Below are 20514 nucleotides of genomic sequence, written 5' to 3' on the forward strand. Positions count from 1 at the left end.
AGTGTAGCTGACTACTCCTGGAGCAGAAATAGAAGTAGGATGGTCAGGCCACCTGTCCCAAACTGGACAGCCATCGTGTGCTCCAGCAAACAGCCCAGGAGCTGGGACCAGCTCCCAGAGTTCCAGGGATACAGAACACAGAAAGGAGCCAAGGAAGCCTCACAGCTCTGCACAGGGCTATGCACAAAACAGCAGGCACCACCCTGCCCCTGCCCCCTTCCCCTGGGACCATAGCTGTGCCTCATCAGAACAAGGAGACAACCACAGTGCAGAGCCCTCAGCTCACCTCCCTCCCTGCCCCCCTCATACACAGGGTGGGACATTGGAAACTAAAGTGCTTAGGTAGCCCAGTCCATTTAGCTTTCATTCTGTCACTTGGTCCTCAGCCAATTTTCTCTGGAAAACAGCACACTGACTGCAGCAACAGCTGGTAGAGGCACTGAGGATGAGACACCAGACACTTATTAGTACCTAAAACCTGCAAGGCCTTCTCCTCAGATAGCACAGACAAGCACAGAGCCTGCCTGCAGCTCAGCTGCCTGTCAAGTCCATTTGGTGAAAACACTTTTTCCAAAAAGCATTAGGAGCAAACTCCAGCCATTTTTCCCATACCAACATTGTGGTAAAACTCCAACATGTTCTGCAAGCACGAGTCAGGTATGCTGCTGCTCTGCAAGACATTCAACCCTGCCAGCTAAGCGAGCTAAACCTCTTAGAAAAAAAACCATCTTTATTTACACTGAAGAGCATCCAGCAGGACCCACCCTCTCCCAGCCACACATGCATGCACACAGACCTCTCCCTTTCCTTCCATCCAGCACACCTCATCCCTCAGTGCTCTATCCGGACCACCATGACCGTGACGTTGTCGGCCGAGCCTCGCTGCACTGCCTTGTTGGCCAGTCTGTTACAGGCAGCCTCATACCGAGCATCTGCTTCCAGCTTCCCTTCTCTCATCTGGATATTCTTATCCTGTTGGGACAAAGCAATTTGATTGCTCCCAGCCAAGGTAGGTACATTGTATTTTCCAAGCACTGGGAAGCAAAGCAAACACAGACAACCTAGGGAATAAGGGAGGATACTCTGGCAGAAGTCCATCTCATGCCCTCTGCACTGACAAACTCAGCCCCCACGCCACCTTCTCCTCACCTCCAGGCAGGACACAATGAAGTTCACAGCTTCTTCTGGTGAAAAGACTTTAAAGAGGCCATCACACGCTATCAGAATGAACCTAGAAATCAAGTGAAGACACATTCCAAGGCTGAATTTTTGGATTCCCAGCTTGCAAATACCTCCAATCTATTTTATGAACATCCATGCTCAGATCCAAAGGGAAGATGCCATAAAAGCTCATCTGAAAATCCCCTGGGACCTACCATTCATTCCTCAATTCAAAATACAGGACAAAGAGCCAGGTATCTAATGTAAGACCTAGATCAGGACACCCTGGCTGTTCTACAACACTGGCATGATCACCTATGATCCTGGTCAAATGCTCCATTGTTTCTCTAAGAACTGCTTCTTTCCTTTGAGTCCTTTCCATTCATGTGTTTTCCCTGTGAAGCAGCTAATGCAAGGAAATAGAGAAACAAAGCTGAATTCCTCATGTATCACTTTAAATTTCTACACTACTGAAGTACGTGGTAATTTAAATATCCAAATTCAAAAGAAAAGCATATGACACAACAAAAACTCTGAGACAGGCTGCAGAAAGTTGAGGAGATACAAAGCCCAAGGCAAAGACAGCATCCCCCTTATGATGGGGAGACAGCCTGCTGTGCACTCCCTGCCTGCACAGGGAATTGTATTAACCAGAGTCACCAGGGCAAAGAAAACTACAAACAACCTACAGAAGTGGTCAGTCTGCACATGCCTCTGAAGACATCATTTCAGTGCCTGATACTCAAGAGTATCTTTAGAAATATTTTCGTGGATCACTTGATATGGAACTCTAATCCCAGAAAAAGCAGCAGTACTGGGTTACACTCTCACCTCTGAGTCTGCAGGGCCATACTGACACAAAAGCTCACTGCAATTTGTCGTTGCCAATCATATCACGGAAAAGTATCTCAAATCTTCAAATATCAGAGCTGAATGCAACAATATTTATGGGCACTACAGCTGCTAGAAACAACTCTTGGACAGAATGGAGACCCAAGAACTCAAGCCTTAACTGCTTGAACACTGGTTTGTGAACCTAATCAAAGCACAGAGGATATCTAAAGCCTGTGTATGCTATTGCTGCAAGGCTGGCTCCTCCAAGAGGAGCCTTCACAGTATCCTGGCAGAGCAGCAGCATTATCTCACTGTTCTGATAAGGAACAGAAGCAGAGAGACATCCTCTCTCTTAGAGTACGAGCATCCTCTAATTCTGGGGGAGATCAGTCTGAAGTGCCTCGGCTCTCACAGCAGAGCAAACGTGGTTGTGCAGCTTCTGCTGAGCAGAACTGGGACAGACAACCCCCCATGCAAGGGCAAACTTTACCTGTCATTGTGTGTGAGTTGGCAGCGTTTGATATCTGGCACAGAGATAACACCACAGCGTTTGTACTGGCCATCCCCAATGGAGCGGGAAACCTCCAGCACTCCCAGGACTCTTCCATCCCTGCACAAGGAAAGGAAACACTCAGAGCCCTCCCCACGTGTGTATTTCACTGCACTGCCTGATGGGGACACTTTGTGCATCCATCTGCTTGTACAAATGATAAGGCACTTAACCAACAAGTTTAAATCTTGCCTTCAAAGTCTCTTCCCTTTCTGTATGTTTGTGTGAAGCTCTGGGAAACAAGTGAGGGGGAGGAGGAAATGAAGTCAGGAGACTTCAAGGCTGTTTTGTGTCACCCTGCCCTAACTCAAGTCCTGCTTAGCCTAGCAAACTGGGGCAGTAAGAGTTATATGTGAGCTGAAGTCCCAGGGGCATAGTTTGAATAGAGATTATTTTTTGGCAAGATGTCCAGTACACTGCTCTTCACTAGAAGCAGAGTGGCAGAGGCAAGAAGTCTGAGTCAGCAGCCCCTCCTGTGTCCTGTCTGAGGACACCAACCCCTACAGACTGGCTCAGCTGCAGGCAGTTCCCAGGAGTGAGAAACAGGACACGTTCAGCTCCTGATCTCTGGGCCAACCACTGATTGCAGCAAGCAGTTCTGTGAAACCTAAATTACAACACCCCTTAGGAAACAGCTCTGGTTTGTTAAGCTTTTCTAATTAACCAAGCTCCCTAGAGAAACAGCTTCTCACACTTCACCTTTCCAACAATCAAGCATCTTCTCCCAAAAAGGCTCTTCCGTGCCCTCTGGGAATACAGAAAGCTCATTCATCTCCTAGTCCAAGCAGCCCCACTTGAGATAAAAGCAAGAAGCAAGGCATGTCACAGAGAAGAGATCTGATGCTCACACACTTTGTGGCTTATCTCTTGGGCCCAAAAATATTGAACTGCAAGCAGTGGGAGAGGCTCCCAGGCAGTCAGGGACTGAAAGGAGCTAACAGACACTGGGGCCATCTCTTTGCCATGTGCAAAGAGAGATCAGTGCTAAGTGTAAGCAGCAGCATGTGCTCCCCAGAGATAAGGGGAACAAAGCGCTCCAGACATGGCAGCATAACAGAACTGAGCCCACCCCTCTCCACCCTGGGTACATTTTGCCTCCACAGGAATGAAGATACTTCACCTGCACTGAATCCTCTCTTTGTGAGGATGCCACTAAATCAAGAAACAACCTTCAAAGAAGAGAGAGAACCTAGCCAGGGAAATAAGACTCAGCTGTTGTGTTTGGCACCCGCTCCCAAAACAACCATGCAATCCTTTTTGCACAGGAACATTAAAATAATCATATTTTGGCTCCAGAAAACTCCCTCCTAATGCAGAGAGCCTCAGTGCATCGCCTAACCCCAGGGGAGCAACACCAACTGACACTGAGGGCTTTTTGTGCTCTCTCAAACCATGCCCCCCTCTCACAGGACAAGGAGAGAGGAGTCATGCTGCAAGGAAATGAGTTCTGTTCAGCATCACAGTGTGCAGTAACTTCTTCAACAATCCAACCCAGCTCTGTAGATCCAAATCTGTAGCTCAAGCTTAAGCATGCCTATGCTGGTATCCCACTGCCAGGCTTTCACATGGGTCCTGTCTTGGCCATCCTAAGCCCCTGGCAACCATTAACCAACCATCAAGCAACTCTAGTAAATGAGTCCTTATAGGCCTCAGGCACCACTGCGCTTCCCACAGGCAGCAACAGGTTCTCTCAACTAGGATGCATACTGGGCTTAGGAAACCTGTAAACCTCAGTGCTCAGGCCCAAAATCAGGCTAGGGTTTAGATTAGCCCATTCACACCCTCAGGCACTTACCTGACGTTTCCCCCAGCTTTCTGTATCCGCATACGCTCCTCATACTGGGTGGGGTTATGCTCCTTACTGAGGCTTAAGGCTGTGTGCTTCTGACTCTCCTCGTTATAACGACACAGAATCGCCTGTGCTGACAAAAACCCATCATCAAACAACAACACAACTGCACAACTGCTTGAGAGAGAGCCCCAAACTGCAGTGAATGGTCCCACATCAGGCCAGAGACTGGTGGCCAGTGGAGTTTCTCAGGGCTCATTGCTAGGCAGGAGGTGCTGCTCAGTACTTTTATCAGTGATCTGGATGTAAGAGTTTAATACACCATTCCCAAGTTTGCTGATGATACCAAACTGGGAGTGCTGTGGCGTCTCTGGAGGGACAAGAGGCCTTGCAGAGGGATCTGCACAGATGCACCACTGGGCAGTGCCAGTGGCACAGAATCACTGAGTGCCCAGGGTGGAGGAACACCCAGCACGAGTGCAAGCTGGGAGAAGAGCGGCTGGGGAGCCCTGCTGGAAGGATCTGGGGGTGCTGGTTGGCAGCAGCTCAGTGGGAACCATCACCAGGAGGGCAAATGGCAGCCTGGGGGCACCCGACACAGCGTGGCCAGCGGGGCAGGAGAGAGGAGGGTCTGGCTGTGCTCAGCACCGGGGCAGCCTCACCCACAGCACTCCAGCATTAGAGGGGATGGGAAGGTGCTGGAGCGTGTCCAGAAGAGGAAAACCACGCTGGTGCTGGGGCTGGAAAGTGACCTGGGAGGAGGCTGAGGGCTCTGGGTTTGTCTGGGTTGGAGAGAAGGAGGCTGAGGTACAACCTTAGCCCCCTCTGCAGCTTCCTGAGGAGGGGGCATGGAAAGGGAAGTGCTGATCTCATGGGAATGCTGATCCCAAAGCAGGGCCAGGGGAGGCTCAGGCTGGGCATTAGGAAGTGTTTCTCTACAGAGCATATAATCAAATACTGCACCAGGCTTCCTGGAGAGGTGGCTGATGCCCCAGACTGTCAGTGCTGAAGAGGCATTTGAACAGTGGTGTAAGTCTAGGGCTCCCCTGAATTGATCAGGCAGTTGGACCAGATGATTGTCATAGGTCCCTTCCAACTAAAATATTCAAGTATCCTCTTCTTGATACTGTGAGATATTTAGCACCATCAAGAGAGAGCTTTCACACACCACTGTTTTACACTACAGGAGACAACACAGAAGTACTCTGTACCAACCAAAAACAAGATGCTTTGTAGGAACAGTTGAGTAGCTCACAACAACTCAGACATCCCAAACAAACAAACAAAAAGCCCACAAAGCTCTGGGCAGAATAAAGATGCCATCAGTGGTCTCCATTCTGCTTACCCGGCTGTCCCCTAGGTTGGCTATGTAGAGGATATTGTCGACAGCTAAGACACAAGTAGCTGTGGAGCCATCCTTCCATGCTGGCTTCCTGAAGTGAACAAAAATGAGATTACTAAAGGGGAAAAACAACACTCAAGAAGTTACAGAGTGTTCCTGGGGAGTCAAAGTAGTGTCCTGTGCCACCACACAACAATCAGGTAGCACAAGCCCACAGGAGCTGCCTGCTAGCAGCTCAGGTTGGTGATAAAGATGGACAAGGACAGAGGAACTACACAGACTACAGATTTCTGAATGCACAGACAATGCCCAGCTGGTGTAAATACTGCCAACCACCACTCCCACACCAACTCTTCCTCACACTCAGCTCCCAGGAAACCTTGTAGGTGAGCAGAACAGGCTCAGCCCTGATGGCTGCCCAAAAGCTATAGCACCATGAGCAAACAAGTACTCCACATTCCTCCTCGGAAAGCGTCTTCTTTGCAGCAAAAGGAAGGTACAGACAACTGCAGCAGAAATGCCTTCTTTTTTGCTTACATTTTCCTTCCTTTTATGACAATATCCCTGCCCCCTCCCCCACCTCAGCAGCACCACCACTCGCTCAGTCACTCTCCTCCTATTTCACTTCCTGTAGTTAAGCTTTTATCTCTAGAGCTCTAGGTAAAATGAGAAGCATTTCTTAGATTACAGCTGCCAGACTAGACCTGTCCACAAAAAAGCCTGGCTATGATGCCATTCTTCACTGGAACTAGCTTTGAGAGACTAATTTCTAGACATATTTCCCCCAGTTTTTCCTTACTTTGAAGGTGTGGCTGAATGAACATGATTCATTTCACAGCTATTGCTAGTGATCCTTTGTCATGCCTTTGCCTTTTGACCAAAGGCTGGTTTGAGAAAGACATTATTGTGACAGACTCAAGAAAGCATCTTCTTTTTGCCTGGTCAGACTTATTGTTCTGATCAGGCTTAAGAGACTGAGCCACTTTGCAATTTACTTAAAATTGAAAGTTTTCAGGGAATCACAGAATCAAATGCATCAACAATCTCTCCATCTGTGATAGAGGGGTCACTGTGAAATAATAACAGTAAAAAAAAAATAAACCAAATGTGTGTAAAGGATTGGTAACAAAGTGACTGCATTGAAATGCAATCTACATCTTCCCTAGTCCACACAGCTGGTGTGTCAGTTCAGCAGAGACTGAGAGAAGGTCAGGGTGCTTGGCACTCCACACCCAGCTGCAAGACAGGTTGGCATTTACCCCATGGAGGGACATTCTTCATCAACATCTCTGTTTTCTAAAGAGTTGAAGAAAGCAAGATTTAAATCTACATTGGGAGATGTAGGTCTTTCAACACAGGGCATTAAAAGCTGCCTCAGGGATGTGTTCCAGCCCCGCAAGCACAGCTCTAAAGAAAGCTTAGTGGCCTCTACAGATCCCTCCTGCCACACACTGATGCCACCAACAGAGATCCCATCTCAGGCAGCATGTGACAAGTCTTTAAAAAGAAGGCAAACGAGATGCTCTGATAAGGACAGAGGTGGGCCCTGGACCTCTTTGGCTTCCTTCCTTCATGAGAAACAATGTGATTCAATCTAATCGAGCCTACAGACTGCTCACCATAGAGTAAGACCAGACATGCTGTGATCTAGCTCTAGCAAGCACTTAGCTGGCACAGTCACAGCCTGGCACAGTGGAGCTGTGTGGAGTTTTGCCAAAGCACAGGCATGACACAAGGAAGGTTTCCTCTGCCCTGCTCACAACTCAGACCTCAGAGATGCACACTAAGAAATACAAATGAACAGAAAGTATTTGCACTTACTGGCTGGATGCCTGCTTTAGAAACTCTTCATCTGTGTGTTTGAAGGTGTCCAGAAGGCATCTCTTCACAGTTTTCTCCACGCTGGCTACCTCACCTGTCAGAGAAAACAACAACTAAGCTCCAAGTAAAACTGATCTATCCTGATCTGTCCCTTTGCTCATCCAACATTCAGGCAGTGCATCTCTTGGACTGCAGAGCAGCTGGGCACATCCTGGGCTTACCCTACCAGAAATCTATGCAGTAGTGTATATGGAGAGTTTATGACAAATCTCTCCACCATAGGATTATTTTTCACACTTGATGTAGCACTGCCAAAAAGGCTTCCAGCCCTCTTCCCCAGGAGACACAGCAATCTCACAAGCCCTCTGGGAATAAGGGATGGGTACTGTAGGACTACACCCAAACAGATCAGTTTCCCTTATCCACTGCCAAAGCAGAAAAGGTGATGGTTGTCCTCCTTCCACTGTCCTTTTTCCACTCCTCTCACCTTTCGGAAATTTCTTAATCAGGTTTTGGTGCAGATTCTGTGCTGCAAATTTTGAGGCTCGGACTCCCCCGTGGCCATCAAAAACTGCAAAGTACGAGACTCGTGTGCTGTGAGGGAACAAAAAGAAGCAGAAAGAGGCTAAGAAAGGCCATTGCCAGGGAATGGGACTGAGTACATTCCTCTCCATAGTATCCTGCTCTGTGTCAGCCAGACTGAAAATCCTGCACTCCAAGGCACAAAAGGTAGCAGGTCTCTGAGCTCACATACTAAGCATTAACATGGTTTACATGTTCCAGCACTGAGCTGAGAACTTTCTTGCAATTTTCCACTCCTCAAGAAAATGAAGGGCTAAAGTGTTTACAGACCTCAACTTGACATAAAAGCAGACAAACATTTTACCTCAAGGACACTGCAACTCTCCAGCACTACAGACATCAGTCTAGCCAATCCTACAGAACCTTCCATGCCTAAGCTTGTCCCAACTATGCTACAGACAAAAAACTTGGATCTCTCAGAACACAAACCTCTTGGGATAGTACTAGTATCAGGGTGATGCTTGAGAACATTTTAATTTTACATACCCACTTATATTTGGGTAATAGAGGATCAACATCCAGAGTTACTGGGCCCTCATGGTCCTTGTAAAGTCAGTGACTGAATCCACTAAGCACCCCCCAAGGGGAGGTTTTCGTACACAGCAGCCCTGTGAATTGCCTGGGAACACAGCTAGCTGATAATTTACCCCAGGTCTCCCCATAACAAGCCCAGACCATGCACCCCAAGACAGGCAGACCAGAGCATCAGCTGTTCAAAGCAAAAAGGATCATCCCACGGGCTGAGCTGAAGCAAGCTGGAGCTCCCTCACCCCCAGGATGGCTGTTGTGGCAGTTGAGGCCCACTTACATTTGGGAGGGCAGAGGCCGGCATTCCTCAGTGATATCGTTTAAGATGACATGTGCATCCTGCATGTCTTCTCTCTCACCTTTTCTCTCTGCCACATAACCCTTCAGTCCAAGAATGCCCACTGATCCTAAAGGGGAACAAAGCAGACACACAGATGCAAATCAAACTCCCCTGTCTCCTCAGCTCAGCCTAAAAACCAGTAAGTTCTCAGCTTTCAAACTACTCTCCTGGCAGTGCAGCCCTCATCCTGCAAGAAAACATCTATCATCTGCTGCTGAACAGGACATGTTTATTTTGTAACATGGGTTTTTATGGGTCCCCGAGGTCAGCAGCTCTAAAAGCAGCCTGCCCTCATTTCAGCAGGCAGCTGTAGCTAAGCAGGACTCTTACCAAACAGGGGCAGGGGACAGGGTGGGCAGGGGAAGCATGTGGCACTGAACCTGCAGATTAAGTAAAGCACAGCTTTAAAGAGTGCACTAAGGACAGGAAATCCAGGTCTGATGTTCCAGGGACACGTCCTTTCCTTTGTACCCCTGAACACATATTACTCCCCAAGCTGCAACGCAGCACGCAGGCACTGAAGGCCCTGCATGTAACAAGCCTGTCTCATCCCCTCTCTGGCATCCTTAGCAGCCAGCAGAGAAATCTGTGGATGTGGCAAAAGAAAGAGGTGTGGATCCAGCCTTACAGAGGTTCCACACCCAATCTCTCTCTTGGCAGCAGAAGCCCTTATCCTGCCAGTGCTGAGGTGCTTGCTGCTCAGCTCCTGCTGCTTCAGCAGGGACAGTAAGAAGGTCCAGGTGAAGGAGGCAGATAAAGCCAGGAAACTCGAGGAGCTTCCACAGACCCCTGCAGCAGTTTGTTTCCTACAAGAGACTGAAAAGGCAAGCAGACTGAAGAACCAAAGCTTAGCTTTGTTCTGGACTTACTCAGCCCAACGCCAAAAGTACAAATTGAGTACATTTGTTTTCAAACTGTCTGAAAACCTTTACAAACTTTCTTTTCCACAAGTTCTTCCCTGCCATTCTTCTCTTCCTCTTCCTCCAAGGACTTTCTCTTCTGCCCTTTCTCTTGGCTCCCTGCTGATGAGACTTGCTTAGTAGCACTGGAGGCTGAAAGAAAGCAAAAATGCAGGTGGCTCAAGTGTTTCAGGACTGTTTTACTTGCATAAATTCAGCAGCAAGTCCTTTTATACCAAAGCACACTTAGGGGTGCAGGCTCACACACACAGCATTAAGGGACTAGTTATTACTGAACAACCCACAGGCTTTATTCCTGAGATATCAGGGTTTTTTTGGGGTTTTTTTTTGTTGTTGTTTGTTTTTGTTGTGGTTTTGTTTGGGTTTTTTTTGCAGTTAATTGCTCAGGAAGTTAATGTTACAGGCTGGAACATTTCTACATTATTAATATTATTATTATTATTATTATTACTTTCCTCTATGATCTCTGCCCACAACAATGCAAGTAAACTTATTTTATTACTCTGAATGTGCATATTTTTTAGAGGGTTCAGAAGAAGGCTACAAATTAAAGCTAGCAAGCAAAACCTGATGTCAGAACTCTGGCTTTTTCCTTCTGGAGATTTAGGCTCCTATGGGTACAGTGAATTATCCCCCCAGGTGACAGCAAGCACATGGCTGCATGCAGAAAGCCTTGCCAGGGCAGCAGTCTGGGTTTGAAGCCATTTTCAGCAAGGAACAAGGAGGCAGCCTATGCCTACAGCAGAAAAGCAGCCAGGGCAGCAGCTTCACCTGGGCACTTCCCCTCCCAAAGCAGGGAGCCTTCAGAGAACAAGGGTCCCCAAAAGACAGGAATGTACTTCTGGGAACAGGCCTAATTTTAAGATTCAGAACCCTGATTTAAACAATGGGGGCATAAACAGCCATGACAAGTGTCAGCCTATCTGGACTGGAGAAATAAGCACTGGGTTAATTTGCTTTGTGTCCAACACAACACATCGTGTGCTTTTCTCAGGGAAAGGTGGCTCAGCAGAGGTTGATGAGGAACACAGCTCTTTACCTGGGTCACTGCTACTGGCTGGTGGGAGACCATCGAAGAGCAAAGAGCCTTCTTTTCCTGGAGCACAAGAAGCAGACAAAAATAACTACATATTTTTGTTTCTTTCAGGGAATAATGCTTTGCATTATTTGTCTCTCCTGAGGTGAAGAAATTATGTCAGTTTACCAAAGAGAACCAAATTCCTACTTCCGTTACTAGTTGGGCAAATCCAGGCTTTACATTTATTCCAGAGAACATTTTTAAAGAATGTTTTATAGAATATATGTGGAACATCTATAATACCCTGGTTATAAAAACCCAAACAGGATGCAGCTGGTCTGGATACCAGCACTGATAACCCCACTGTCTTTATTCTATCTAACAAAGAACAGGATTTACACACACTTCATCTGAAAGAGATGCTGATGCAGAAAACACAGAAAACCAAACCAATGGCAGGAACAGAGCACCCATACCTGAGTCAGCACTGCTGGATGGTGGGAGATCATCAAACAGCAGAGGCCCTTTATGGGAATCTTTCCCTGTAAGGCACCAGGCCAGAGTAAGGAAACAGTACAGGCACTCCTGGGGGGAACTGCTCTGAAAGGACTGTCCCCAAGCCAGCACAGCTGTGGTAAACCAGGAGAGCTTTACAGTAATTTTAGCAGCTGCTTCACAAGCAAAATAACCACCTGCCCGGGGCTGAGGTGAACTTTTGTCTGGAGAACAGGTTTGTGGTTGGTATTTTTTTGCTAGCAATCCACTAAACCCGCACTAACATCCCTCAGCAGCACAGTGAGGGGAAAGGCTCCAACACGGTTCAAACCGCAGGGAACTGCAGTTCACACAGAACATGCAAAACCACGGTCTAAACTGCAGCGAGTCCCAGAGGAAAAGAAAACCATAAAACCCACTAAACCCGGCCATTTCTCCAGCGATTTTTAACCCGTCCCCTCACCCTCCCCCTCGCCCCTCAAGCTCCCTGTGGCGGCGGCCTGGCTGCGCGCGGAGCCACGCTGCCCACGGCTGAGCTGCAGCAGGCCCGGCGGGGCCCGCAGCCCGTCAGGTGAGGCGGCGGGCCGAGGCCGGGCGGACAGCGCGGGCCCGAGCGGGTCGCGGCCTCACCCGCGGCGGCGCCGGGCTCGGGCAGGTCCCCGAACAGATCCATCGCCGCCGCCGCTCGCTCCCGCCCGCCCCGGCGCCGGCCCAATCCGCACCCGCGGAGGGCCGGAAATGCGCCCGCGCCTCGGCGGCAGCGGAAGCACCGCGCTGGCCCCGCCCACAACGACACGTTCCCGTCCCCTCCACCAATCGCGAGCCGAGTTTCGCTGTCAGTCAGCGCCGTCACCCCGCCCCCTGCCCCGCCGGGTTGAGCAGGCCCGCCAGGGGGCGCTCCCTCAGGGCCGCCCGCTCCGTTCCCGCCCCGCTCCCCGCTGCCCCCCCCCCGCCAGCCCCAGAGAGGACGCTCAGCGCACGGGAATTGCGTTAAATGCGACATTTATTTCAGAACCGAACAAGCCTCACGTGCGCACGGACGGCCAAGACCCGCAGTACTGCCCCCCCTGGCACACGGCAGGGAGCGCCGGCGGGAACCGGAGAGCGGGGAGTGCGGCCTCTCTCCTCCTCCCGCCGATGCCTGCCTGCCTGCCTTCCGTGCCACCCGCTGCCGTGTGGAATTTCCCTTCCCGTTGGGCTTGTAGTCGTGCTGGAACCTCCGGTTTGCATTCCTTGCCGAGGGGATGCGTGGCAGGGCCGTGAGGAGCAGCGCGGGGCCGGTCAGAGCGCTGCTGGCGGGGTGACGAGCGGCCCGAGTGCCGCACCCAGCGGGCAGCTCTGTTCCCCTCGGCTCCCACCTCCAGCCCAGCCGTCTGCTCTGCAGGTTTGCTGGCCTCAGGCAGGCTTCGGCTCTGGCTGGAGGATGCCCTTCAGCTGGCTGCGTCTTGTCTGTGGCACAGGCAGCACCATACAGCCCTGGCCAGTGGACCTGTGTCTGGTCCCTGACAGACACTGGTCCCGTCTCTGCCAGAAGCTGCCTCCGTTCTGGAGGAGCCTCCCCTTAGGTACCGCTGTTTCTCCACCTTTAGCCCCTTACACTGAAATTTGGGATGGTACCAACTAGTCCTTGCTCAGAGCACGGGAGCCAGGATGTTGCAGCCTGGGACCCTGCATTGCCCCAGCTCAGCCTCTCTGTGCCTCCAGGCTGGCATCTCTTCATACAGAAAGGGCACAAGTTGGCCTCCAGGTCTAAAAACGATCACAGAGAGGAAAATAGCCCAGTTTGCTGGGGAGCTTGTCCTGGGCAGGGGAGGTGGGCTGAGAGGGAGCAGCCCCACTGGAGATTTGGGCTGTAGTAATGGGGTAAGATGCCCAAGGAGCTGTGGCGAGGCCAGGCAGAACCAGCATGTGCTCAAGAAGAATCCCCAAATTCTTTCTGTCACCTGAAACCCAAGCTAGAGGGTGCCTGATATGCAGCAAGGGGGCCAGTGCAAACCTCTACTCCTCTGCCATGTCCCTGCCTATCTGTGCCCCCCACAACACGAATATAATGAGAAGACAGCACCACGTCCCACACACACACACACACACACACACGCACACCCCACAGACAGTGCAGGGAGGTGTGGCAGAGCCAAGGCGCAGCTGTGCTGGACAAGAGACAGCAGAGCTGGGGGTGCCTGGGAGATGCACGGAGGAAGATGCTCAGCTTCCAACACAGAGCTGTGCCAGATGCTGCTGGCCACTTGGGAAGCCCTGAACAAAAACATCTAACCATGGGTGAGAAATGGGAGAAGAGAGAGCTGCTGCTGGAGGAGGTGGGAAGCAGTGATGGCTGGAGGTCTTTTCAGCAAAAACACCTCCAATGCGAGAAGCCCCCAGATAAACATGCTGATGGAGGCAGGGTGGGGAAGAGGTGGGTGCTTGCTTCTGCAGCAGAGGAAGAGTGAGAAAACACCAGCTAGAACAGAAAAAAGAAGCCCCATCCCCACCCTGACACCATTTGATCTGCTTTGAGTCTGTCATCCTGCTAGGAGAAGAAGAGATGTGCAAGCCCTTTTGGGAAAGGACAAGAAGGATCCTGTAGGGTGGGATGGTCATTCCTAGTCATGGCTCCTGGGGAATTTTCCCATTCCACCTGAACCTCCACACTCCCTGCAGGGTTGGGATCCTTGGCATCCTGCCCTAAGAGTGGGAAATCCCTTGGATGTGACACCTGGGGGTCCCAGGCTGTGATAGTGGAGGTGGCCCAAGTGCTTTTGGTTGGAAAGGGTAGCCCAGCATGGTGTGACAGACAGAGCCATAGCCAGAGGTCTCCATTTCCCTGCAGTAGGACCAAGCTCCAAAGTGCAGTGACCCATCTGCAGGGACATGGGTGCCCTGGCCAGTTGAAACTGTGGGCTCTTCCCTTCCAGAGGTAGATGGGACAGGTAGCAATTGCCTTCTTTGGGAAGACATGGTGGACTGTCTGGCCACTGGTCAGGTGAAAAGTAGTTTTAAGCTGCAGGGGATGGCAAAGCAAATAGTTGGGGAAGGGCATAGAGTGAGGGTGAGAGCTGCGCTGCTGCCAGGCACAAGCCAGGGATGTCCCGGGGAAGGCATCTCCGGAACCTCAGCCCACCAGCAAGGCTCTCCCCTGCCTGGGGGAGGCATTGGCTGGGGGCCAGGACTCAACTTAGGGTATTTTTGTGATGTAAATAGAAATAAATACTTTATAAATATAATCTTAAAGTACTGACACCTGATCTTACTCTGCTGTCTCTTGCAGAAACACCGATAAATTAGGGAAACCTCACATATAAGTTACCACTTTCCCTTCACCTGAGGGCAATTCCTCCTGCTCTCCCAGCTCTGAGCTTTACTGCATTCCCATCTCTCTAGATCAAAGACCAGCTTTTAGCCAAAACCACCCTTCTCACTCCCTCCTTCTGATAGGGACCTTTTTTGGAGTGTTAGATGGTGTGATATGAAGGTCACCCATGGAGGGACAGGCAGAAGATGGCACGTGCACAGGGAACCTGCCCAGACAGGTCCAGGCTTTTGCAGCTACAAACAGAAGTGAGTTTCCCCCGTGAAGCTGTGAATCAAGACAGGTCCTTCCATGGAGCAGAGAGCTGGGGCAGCAGATGGTGTGAAAGATCAGATATTAACATGGGGAGTCTTCAGACAGAATCAGCTATCTTGATCCTGTTAGCAGACGGATGAGGTGGAGGGTGTTTTTCAGGTTAGATTCTCATCTGGGCTGTTCTCCTTCTGGACAGCTTGGATCTGATTTAGAAAACAAGGGACAAAAGGTGTTAAGAGATGTGGACAGGGAGAAGTCTGGACTCCCAGGTACAGTGTCCTACCTCCAGGCTGATACTTGAATCCAGACAGCTGGAGGGACACAGAATTAAAGCCTCTTTAACCAAAGCACACAGATTTCTGTGCATTTATTCCTATTCCCCTAGTCCTGCCACTTGTGGTGATCTCAAGAAGTCCATGAGATTGTCTTGTTGAGGAATGAAAACATTCAGTGCAGTAGCTTGGTGTGCAGCTTTGATTTGAGCTGCAGGGGTGGGAGCCTGAGGCAAGAGTCTGTGAACTGCTGATCGTTTGCATAAAAAAGGGCACAGGGACCTGTGGCAAAGCCAGGTGAAGGACACTGTGAGTCCTTCACAGTGACAGGGACAGGAACGGTGTCCTTAGACTAAGAGGGTGTAAAAGCTCAGGGTTTCCTTTGTTCAGGGTCCTTTCCCAGAGACACTCAGCTCCAGCTGTTATTATTATTGTTATTGCACTGTGATTAAATTATTTTAAGGCTCGAGATGTCAGAGTCTCCGCTATGGGAAACCTGTGACTGAGCCAGTTAGGATACCTTGCCCTGAGCGTGTGTGGTGAATGTAGAAAGTCAAGCAAGCTGTCAGCTCACTGGAGCCACCTGCTGTGAAGGGGCCTCAGTTCCAGCTCAGGTGGTGCCTGTGTGACTCCCACAGTGGCTCCTGGATGGTTGGACAGGAAAGTTTCCTTAACAGTCCCAAAAACTCAGTGAGATGGTCTCAAGAACAGTGACAGGCCAGTGGCCCTGCCACCAGGCATGAATGTTGCTTTGAGCTCAGAACAACACCTCTGTACTACCTGGAATCTGGCCCTAGACTGAAGCATTTAAATGTGGGTGAGCTGAATTCAAAATGAATATGGTCCAAGTTTTGTCAGCTGAAAGCCTGTCCAGGCACAACTCTGCACAGGAGATGCTCCCCACACCTGGCTGGGGGCGGCAGCAGGGAAAGCACTGGGAGCCTGCAGCCCCCCAGCAATGGCTTCTCTGCACCCCCCTTCCCCCAGCTGCCCCTGGTACCTTATGGATCCAGCCAGGAGAGGGTTGAAAGCGTAGAGCCAGTCGTGCATGTCCTTGTCACTGCCTGCCTGCAGCAGGATGCCCCGGTGCTCCGTGCACACCGCAAATGTGTTCGGGGTCTGTGAGGGGAGAGCCAGAGCTTAGTCCTTCACTCAATGGAGTGTGTGGAGTGGGGCTAGCTCCCAGTACCCTACCTTGAGCATGGCCTGCTGGTCCTCACTGTACTCCACCTGGGCCTTGGAGAGGTTGAGTATGGCCCTCTCCACCGCATCCTTGTCTGAGTTGTAGATGTAGACATAGGGACGCCGGACCACCACGAAGCGTTTCACCCATCCATTGGTGTGAGGCTCCAGGAAGTGCAGGTAGCCCTTTTTGGAGACGATGGGACTGCAGAAGGGATCAAGGGGTGGGATACAGACCATGAGGAGGTGGCAATGGTAGGGCATGGACTCCCTGCCCATAGGTGGCTGCCCCAGGTGCTCCTACCTGACTCGAATCTCCTGGATGTCGGGCACCAGCAACCGCTGGGGCTCCTTTTCCTCCTCAGGCCGGCGGGCTGGGGACTTCTTGTGCTCTCCTTCTACAACAGGTTCCAAATCGGGGCTCTCTGCCCTGGAGGAAACCTGGGGGGGTCTGGGGAAGGAGGAGAGGATGGAATGTAGGAAGAGTGATGGCTAGGGAACATCCATAGACAAGGACCATGTCCCGGTGATTCAGCTGTTCTGTTTGGCATATGTCACCAGAACCTCCCAGCCAGCTTCTTACCTGACCTCCATGGCGTTGTAACATCCTTCCACCAGTGATGGGCAGGTCGAGGACGGGGTGAGAGTGGTGACCCCAAGAGCTGGCATGGAAGGGTCTCTCATCAAGGTCACGGACATTTCAGACAGCTGTGGAGTAATGGAGGTGTGAGCTAGAGTTTCTGCACAAAACCAGGCACATGCAAAGGAGCAGGCTCCTGCTCAGACAGGGAGATGCAAGACCCCTGGCTGGCAGGGTCCTCTCCTGGCGTAGTCCTGAGAGCCACCAGTTCTGGGGAAAAACAGAGCAAGCAGAGGGAGCAGACACCCTAGAGGAGACGTGACTTGTGCCATAGTGCCCATCTGGCCCCCACCCAGCCATTCCCCTGCCAGCCACACACCCCTCCTTGGCCCCACCAGCCCAGCAGAGCCTGGGGCAGCAGCAGTACCTTGCTCTCACTGGCGCTAATGCAGACGTGGCTGTGGCTGTACTCCCTGTTGAAGGTATGCGTGAGCAGGCGCAAGCACTGCAGAGAGAAGAGGAGGACAGTGGGGCATGAGGCACATTCCACCTCCCACTCTTCTTGGGCTTTCTCCCCCCACAACCCCCAGCTGCCTTGTTGGAAGCCACTTCTTGGCTTCATCCCCACAAGCTGGGTTTGCTGCAGGATGCTACCTTCACAGCCAGCTCCTTCTGCCTCTCGCTGGGGGTCTCAGGGGGAGAGGTGCGGCCTTCAGGTGCCCCATCAGCAGAGAGTGGGGAGGAGATGCAGGAGGTGCTTCGGGACTCAGAATCTTCACTGGAACATGGGGACAGGGTCTCCATGCCCAAGCGCTGGGTCGTCTCCAGCTTCTCACGCAGCAACAGGTAGTGTCTTGTCTTCTCCACCTGAGCACAAGCACCCAGAATCAGGGGTGGCCCTTTCCCCCATACCCAGGCCCCCCTTAACCCCATTTATTCCTTAGCTTTGGATCTGCTGGGACCTGGCTAGCAGCAATACACGGGAGCACAGTCCTATTCCTGCCTCCTCCCACAACCGAGATGGCTGTGTCATCCAGGGTGGGGGATCTCTCCAGCACCAGTGGAGCTGTGAATTGCAATGTTTCAACCCATTTCTAGCCCAGACTCTCACTTCTTGCAGAAGGCTGAGTTTCTCCAGCTCCCACTGATGGTCAAGGATGAGGCTGTCACTGCGGGGCCGCCAGCCAGCCAGGTTCTCCTCTCCCCGGACATAGGCTACAGAGGTGTCCAGAACACGCCGGCGCCTTCTCTGCATGCCTGTGGACACAGAGACACAGCTGGGGGGACAGATGCACAGCCCCTAACCCAAAGGCCTGGCTGTGCCTCCCTGCCCCAGCTGAATTCCTGGGCAGAGGTGTGGCACCCACCTGGGCTGCCGGCATCAGCCACACGACAGAGGCTGAGCTCGTAGACTCCTGTCACACGGTTGCTGGGAGCAAAGAGAGATGTGTTACTGGCTTTGTCCCATCCCCACACCCCAGTTTTTTAGCCAGGCTGCTGGGATGCCCTAGAAAAGCTCCAGTCCCTAGGTGATGGCTCTCCTGTCCCCAACAGGAGCACCCTGGTACCTCTCAGAAGCCCGCAGACTGCCACTGCCAAAAAGATTGCGGATGGAGCGTGAGGCAGGAAGTTTGGCATCCCGGGAGTAGAAAACCATGCAGAAGTCTTTGGTGATGACGGCAGGTTGAGTGCAGTTCTCCATCTGCAGTAGGGCAGAGAGAGGCATCAGGAGTGCTGCAGGGTGGCAGCCCAGCAGGTCCCTCCCACCCTGTGCCCAGCAGGTTCCAGTCCTGGGGTCCCATGTGGCCCCCAAGCACAAAGTTGAACCCTGCACCCCATAAGCAAGAGCTAAGGAAGGGCTCACGCTGGCTGCACCCCAGCAGCAGGGGAAACACCAGACTTTGTTGATGTATAGTGACCCCAACCAAGGTCCTTGCCTCGATGTAAGCTGACAGGGTGATGTAGATCTTCTCCCGGTAAGGGGTAACACGATTGAGCAGCAGCGAGTTGTGCATGGAGCTATCCCACGCCGCCTCAAACTGGTAGAAAGTCCTGCCAAAAGAACCCAGCAGGGCCAGTAAAACCATCTGGAACCCCTGGCAGGTGAGCAAGGAGATGTCATTGTCCCCCCCACAGCGCTGCAGCAGGCCTGCAAGGACACACAGACATGCATGCGCAGTGGGGACAGATGGGGACAGCCACTCCAGAGGGCACAGGCTCAAGGCAAAGGGCACAAGGCATGGTGGGAAGAGGACATGGCACCCTTGAAATGGCCAATGGACTGGGGACAAGGGACCACGGGAGGAGTGGGGGGCTTAGATGGGGTGCAGGCAAGGCAGAGCAGGCTAGGAAGGCAAAGGAGGGCGAAGGAGGGTTCATGCTCCACCCCTGTGTTCAGAGCGGGGGTTTCCACCCCCAGTGCACCCGGGCCAGTCCCCACCATCCAGCCTGGGGCACAGCACCTCCCAGTCCCTGCCAGGAGCAGGAGCTGTCACCATTTGGGTGATGATGGCCAGAAGGGAAAGGAGGGAGGATGCTCAGCACTAGGGGTGTGCTACCAGCCCACCTCTGGGAGCACAGCCCCCCCACCAGCCAGGTCCCCTTCCCCAGGGCTGCCCCTGTCTGCCATCCCTGGGCCCCAGTGAGAAGCTGGGGACCATGATTTGGTGGCTGGCCCCTGTCAGGCTGCCTCCCCTGGCTCTTGCTGTACCCTCACTGCCAGCCCCATTCCCACTCTGCTGCCTCAGGCCCCTTTGCTGTGTTTTCCATGGCTCCCAGGCTGGGAGAAGGAGCAGGGGACACCTGGTCCCACTCACCCATGCCTACAGGATCCTGGAGAGGATGGCACAGCTCACCCATATCAAGAGTGGCAGCTGCCCTCCTTGGGTTGAGCAACTGAGGGTGAGGAAGCAGGAGGTGGCTCTGGTGAGAGAGCATGGGGGATCCCCATTTCACCCCCTTCACCACTCCTGGGCTCCCTCCGGGGTCAGCATTGGCTTTATGGTACACCCACTCCCCAAAACTGCTCAGAGCTGCTGTGGCCCCGGCTCCCGCCTGAGCATCAGGAAGCTGTGGTTCAGCTGTATCTCAATGAGAACACTTCAGCACGTCCCTGAAGCAGCATCCAGGTGGCTGAGGAGCAATTTTAACAAGAGCCAGGGCAGCCAGCAGGAGTAGGGAGAGGTTCTTGACTGCAATATCCCCCGTGTTGGAAGAAGAGGGAGAGTGACGCTTTCAAAAGGTGTATAAAATACATAACCCCACCAGTGTGAGACACAGCCAAGGCGAAGGATTGCTTTGCAGACACAGGTTGCTTAAGAAAAGAGCGCTCCCCGAGGAGGAGGAGGAGAAGAGGAGCCTCAGGGGAGGGGAGAAAGAGCAAAAAGCAAAGGGAGGAGGCAAAGGGGAAAAAGAGAAAAGCAGGAGGGACCAGACCGAGCAGGTGCGCGTGAAATACCTAGTGTCATTTCCCAGCGAAATGCTATAAGTGGAAGGTGACCCAAGGACAAACACACACATGTACACACACAGAAAA

General features: G+C 52.0%; 2 protein-coding genes across 2 annotated transcripts in view; both read right to left on the reverse strand.

Moving 5' to 3' along the window:
- Positions 1 to 700: 700 nt before the first annotated feature.
- ILKAP (ILK associated serine/threonine phosphatase) lies at positions 701 to 12153 on the reverse strand. Its single transcript, XM_058844328.1, has 12 exons — positions 12011 to 12153; positions 11362 to 11427; positions 10907 to 10963; positions 9874 to 9999; positions 8888 to 9014; positions 7985 to 8091; positions 7498 to 7591; positions 5680 to 5767; positions 4341 to 4462; positions 2486 to 2605; positions 1150 to 1231; positions 701 to 972 (listed from the first exon to the last, which is right to left on the reverse strand). Exons 1-12 carry the CDS (start codon positions 12051 to 12053, stop codon positions 832 to 834), a joined length of 1173 nt encoding a protein of 390 aa, XP_058700311.1. The 5' UTR covers positions 12054 to 12153; the 3' UTR covers positions 701 to 831.
- Positions 12154 to 12337: 184 nt separating this feature from the next.
- The window catches only part of KIF1A (kinesin family member 1A), a 41808-nt gene continuing 33631 nt past the window's right edge, over positions 12338 to 20514 (reverse strand). The window contains exons 39-49 of the mRNA XM_058844295.1: positions 18917 to 19031; positions 18548 to 18681; positions 18347 to 18408; positions 18091 to 18236; positions 17634 to 17846; positions 17407 to 17484; positions 16983 to 17107; positions 16704 to 16850; positions 16412 to 16604; positions 16218 to 16336; positions 12338 to 15148 (exon numbers count right to left, since the gene is read on the reverse strand). Coding sequence (XP_058700278.1) covers positions 15106 to 15148; positions 16218 to 16336; positions 16412 to 16604; positions 16704 to 16850; positions 16983 to 17107; positions 17407 to 17484; positions 17634 to 17846; positions 18091 to 18236; positions 18347 to 18408; positions 18548 to 18681; positions 18917 to 19031 — 1375 coding nt within the window. The 3' untranslated portion in view covers positions 12338 to 15105. The remainder of the gene's footprint in view (positions 15149 to 16217; positions 16337 to 16411; positions 16605 to 16703; positions 16851 to 16982; positions 17108 to 17406; positions 17485 to 17633; positions 17847 to 18090; positions 18237 to 18346; positions 18409 to 18547; positions 18682 to 18916; positions 19032 to 20514) is intronic.

Source organism: Poecile atricapillus, chromosome 8 (assembly GCF_030490865.1).
Source record: "Poecile atricapillus isolate bPoeAtr1 chromosome 8, bPoeAtr1.hap1, whole genome shotgun sequence".
In the NCBI taxonomy this organism is placed as follows: Eukaryota; Metazoa; Chordata; class Aves; order Passeriformes; family Paridae; genus Poecile; species Poecile atricapillus.

Coding starts and splice junctions, on each gene's coding strand:
- ILKAP (XM_058844328.1), bottom strand. CDS start 12,053: ATGGATCTGTTCGGGGACCTGCCCGAGCCCGGCGCCGCCGCGG. Junction 11,428..12,010: donor CGAGCCCGGCGCCGCCGCGG/GTGAGGCCGCGA, acceptor GGTGCCTTACAG/GGAAAGATTCCCATAAAGGG. Junction 973..1,149: donor TCATTGTGTCCTGCCTGGAG/GTGAGGAGAAGG, acceptor TTGTCCCAACAG/GATAAGAATATCCAGATGAG.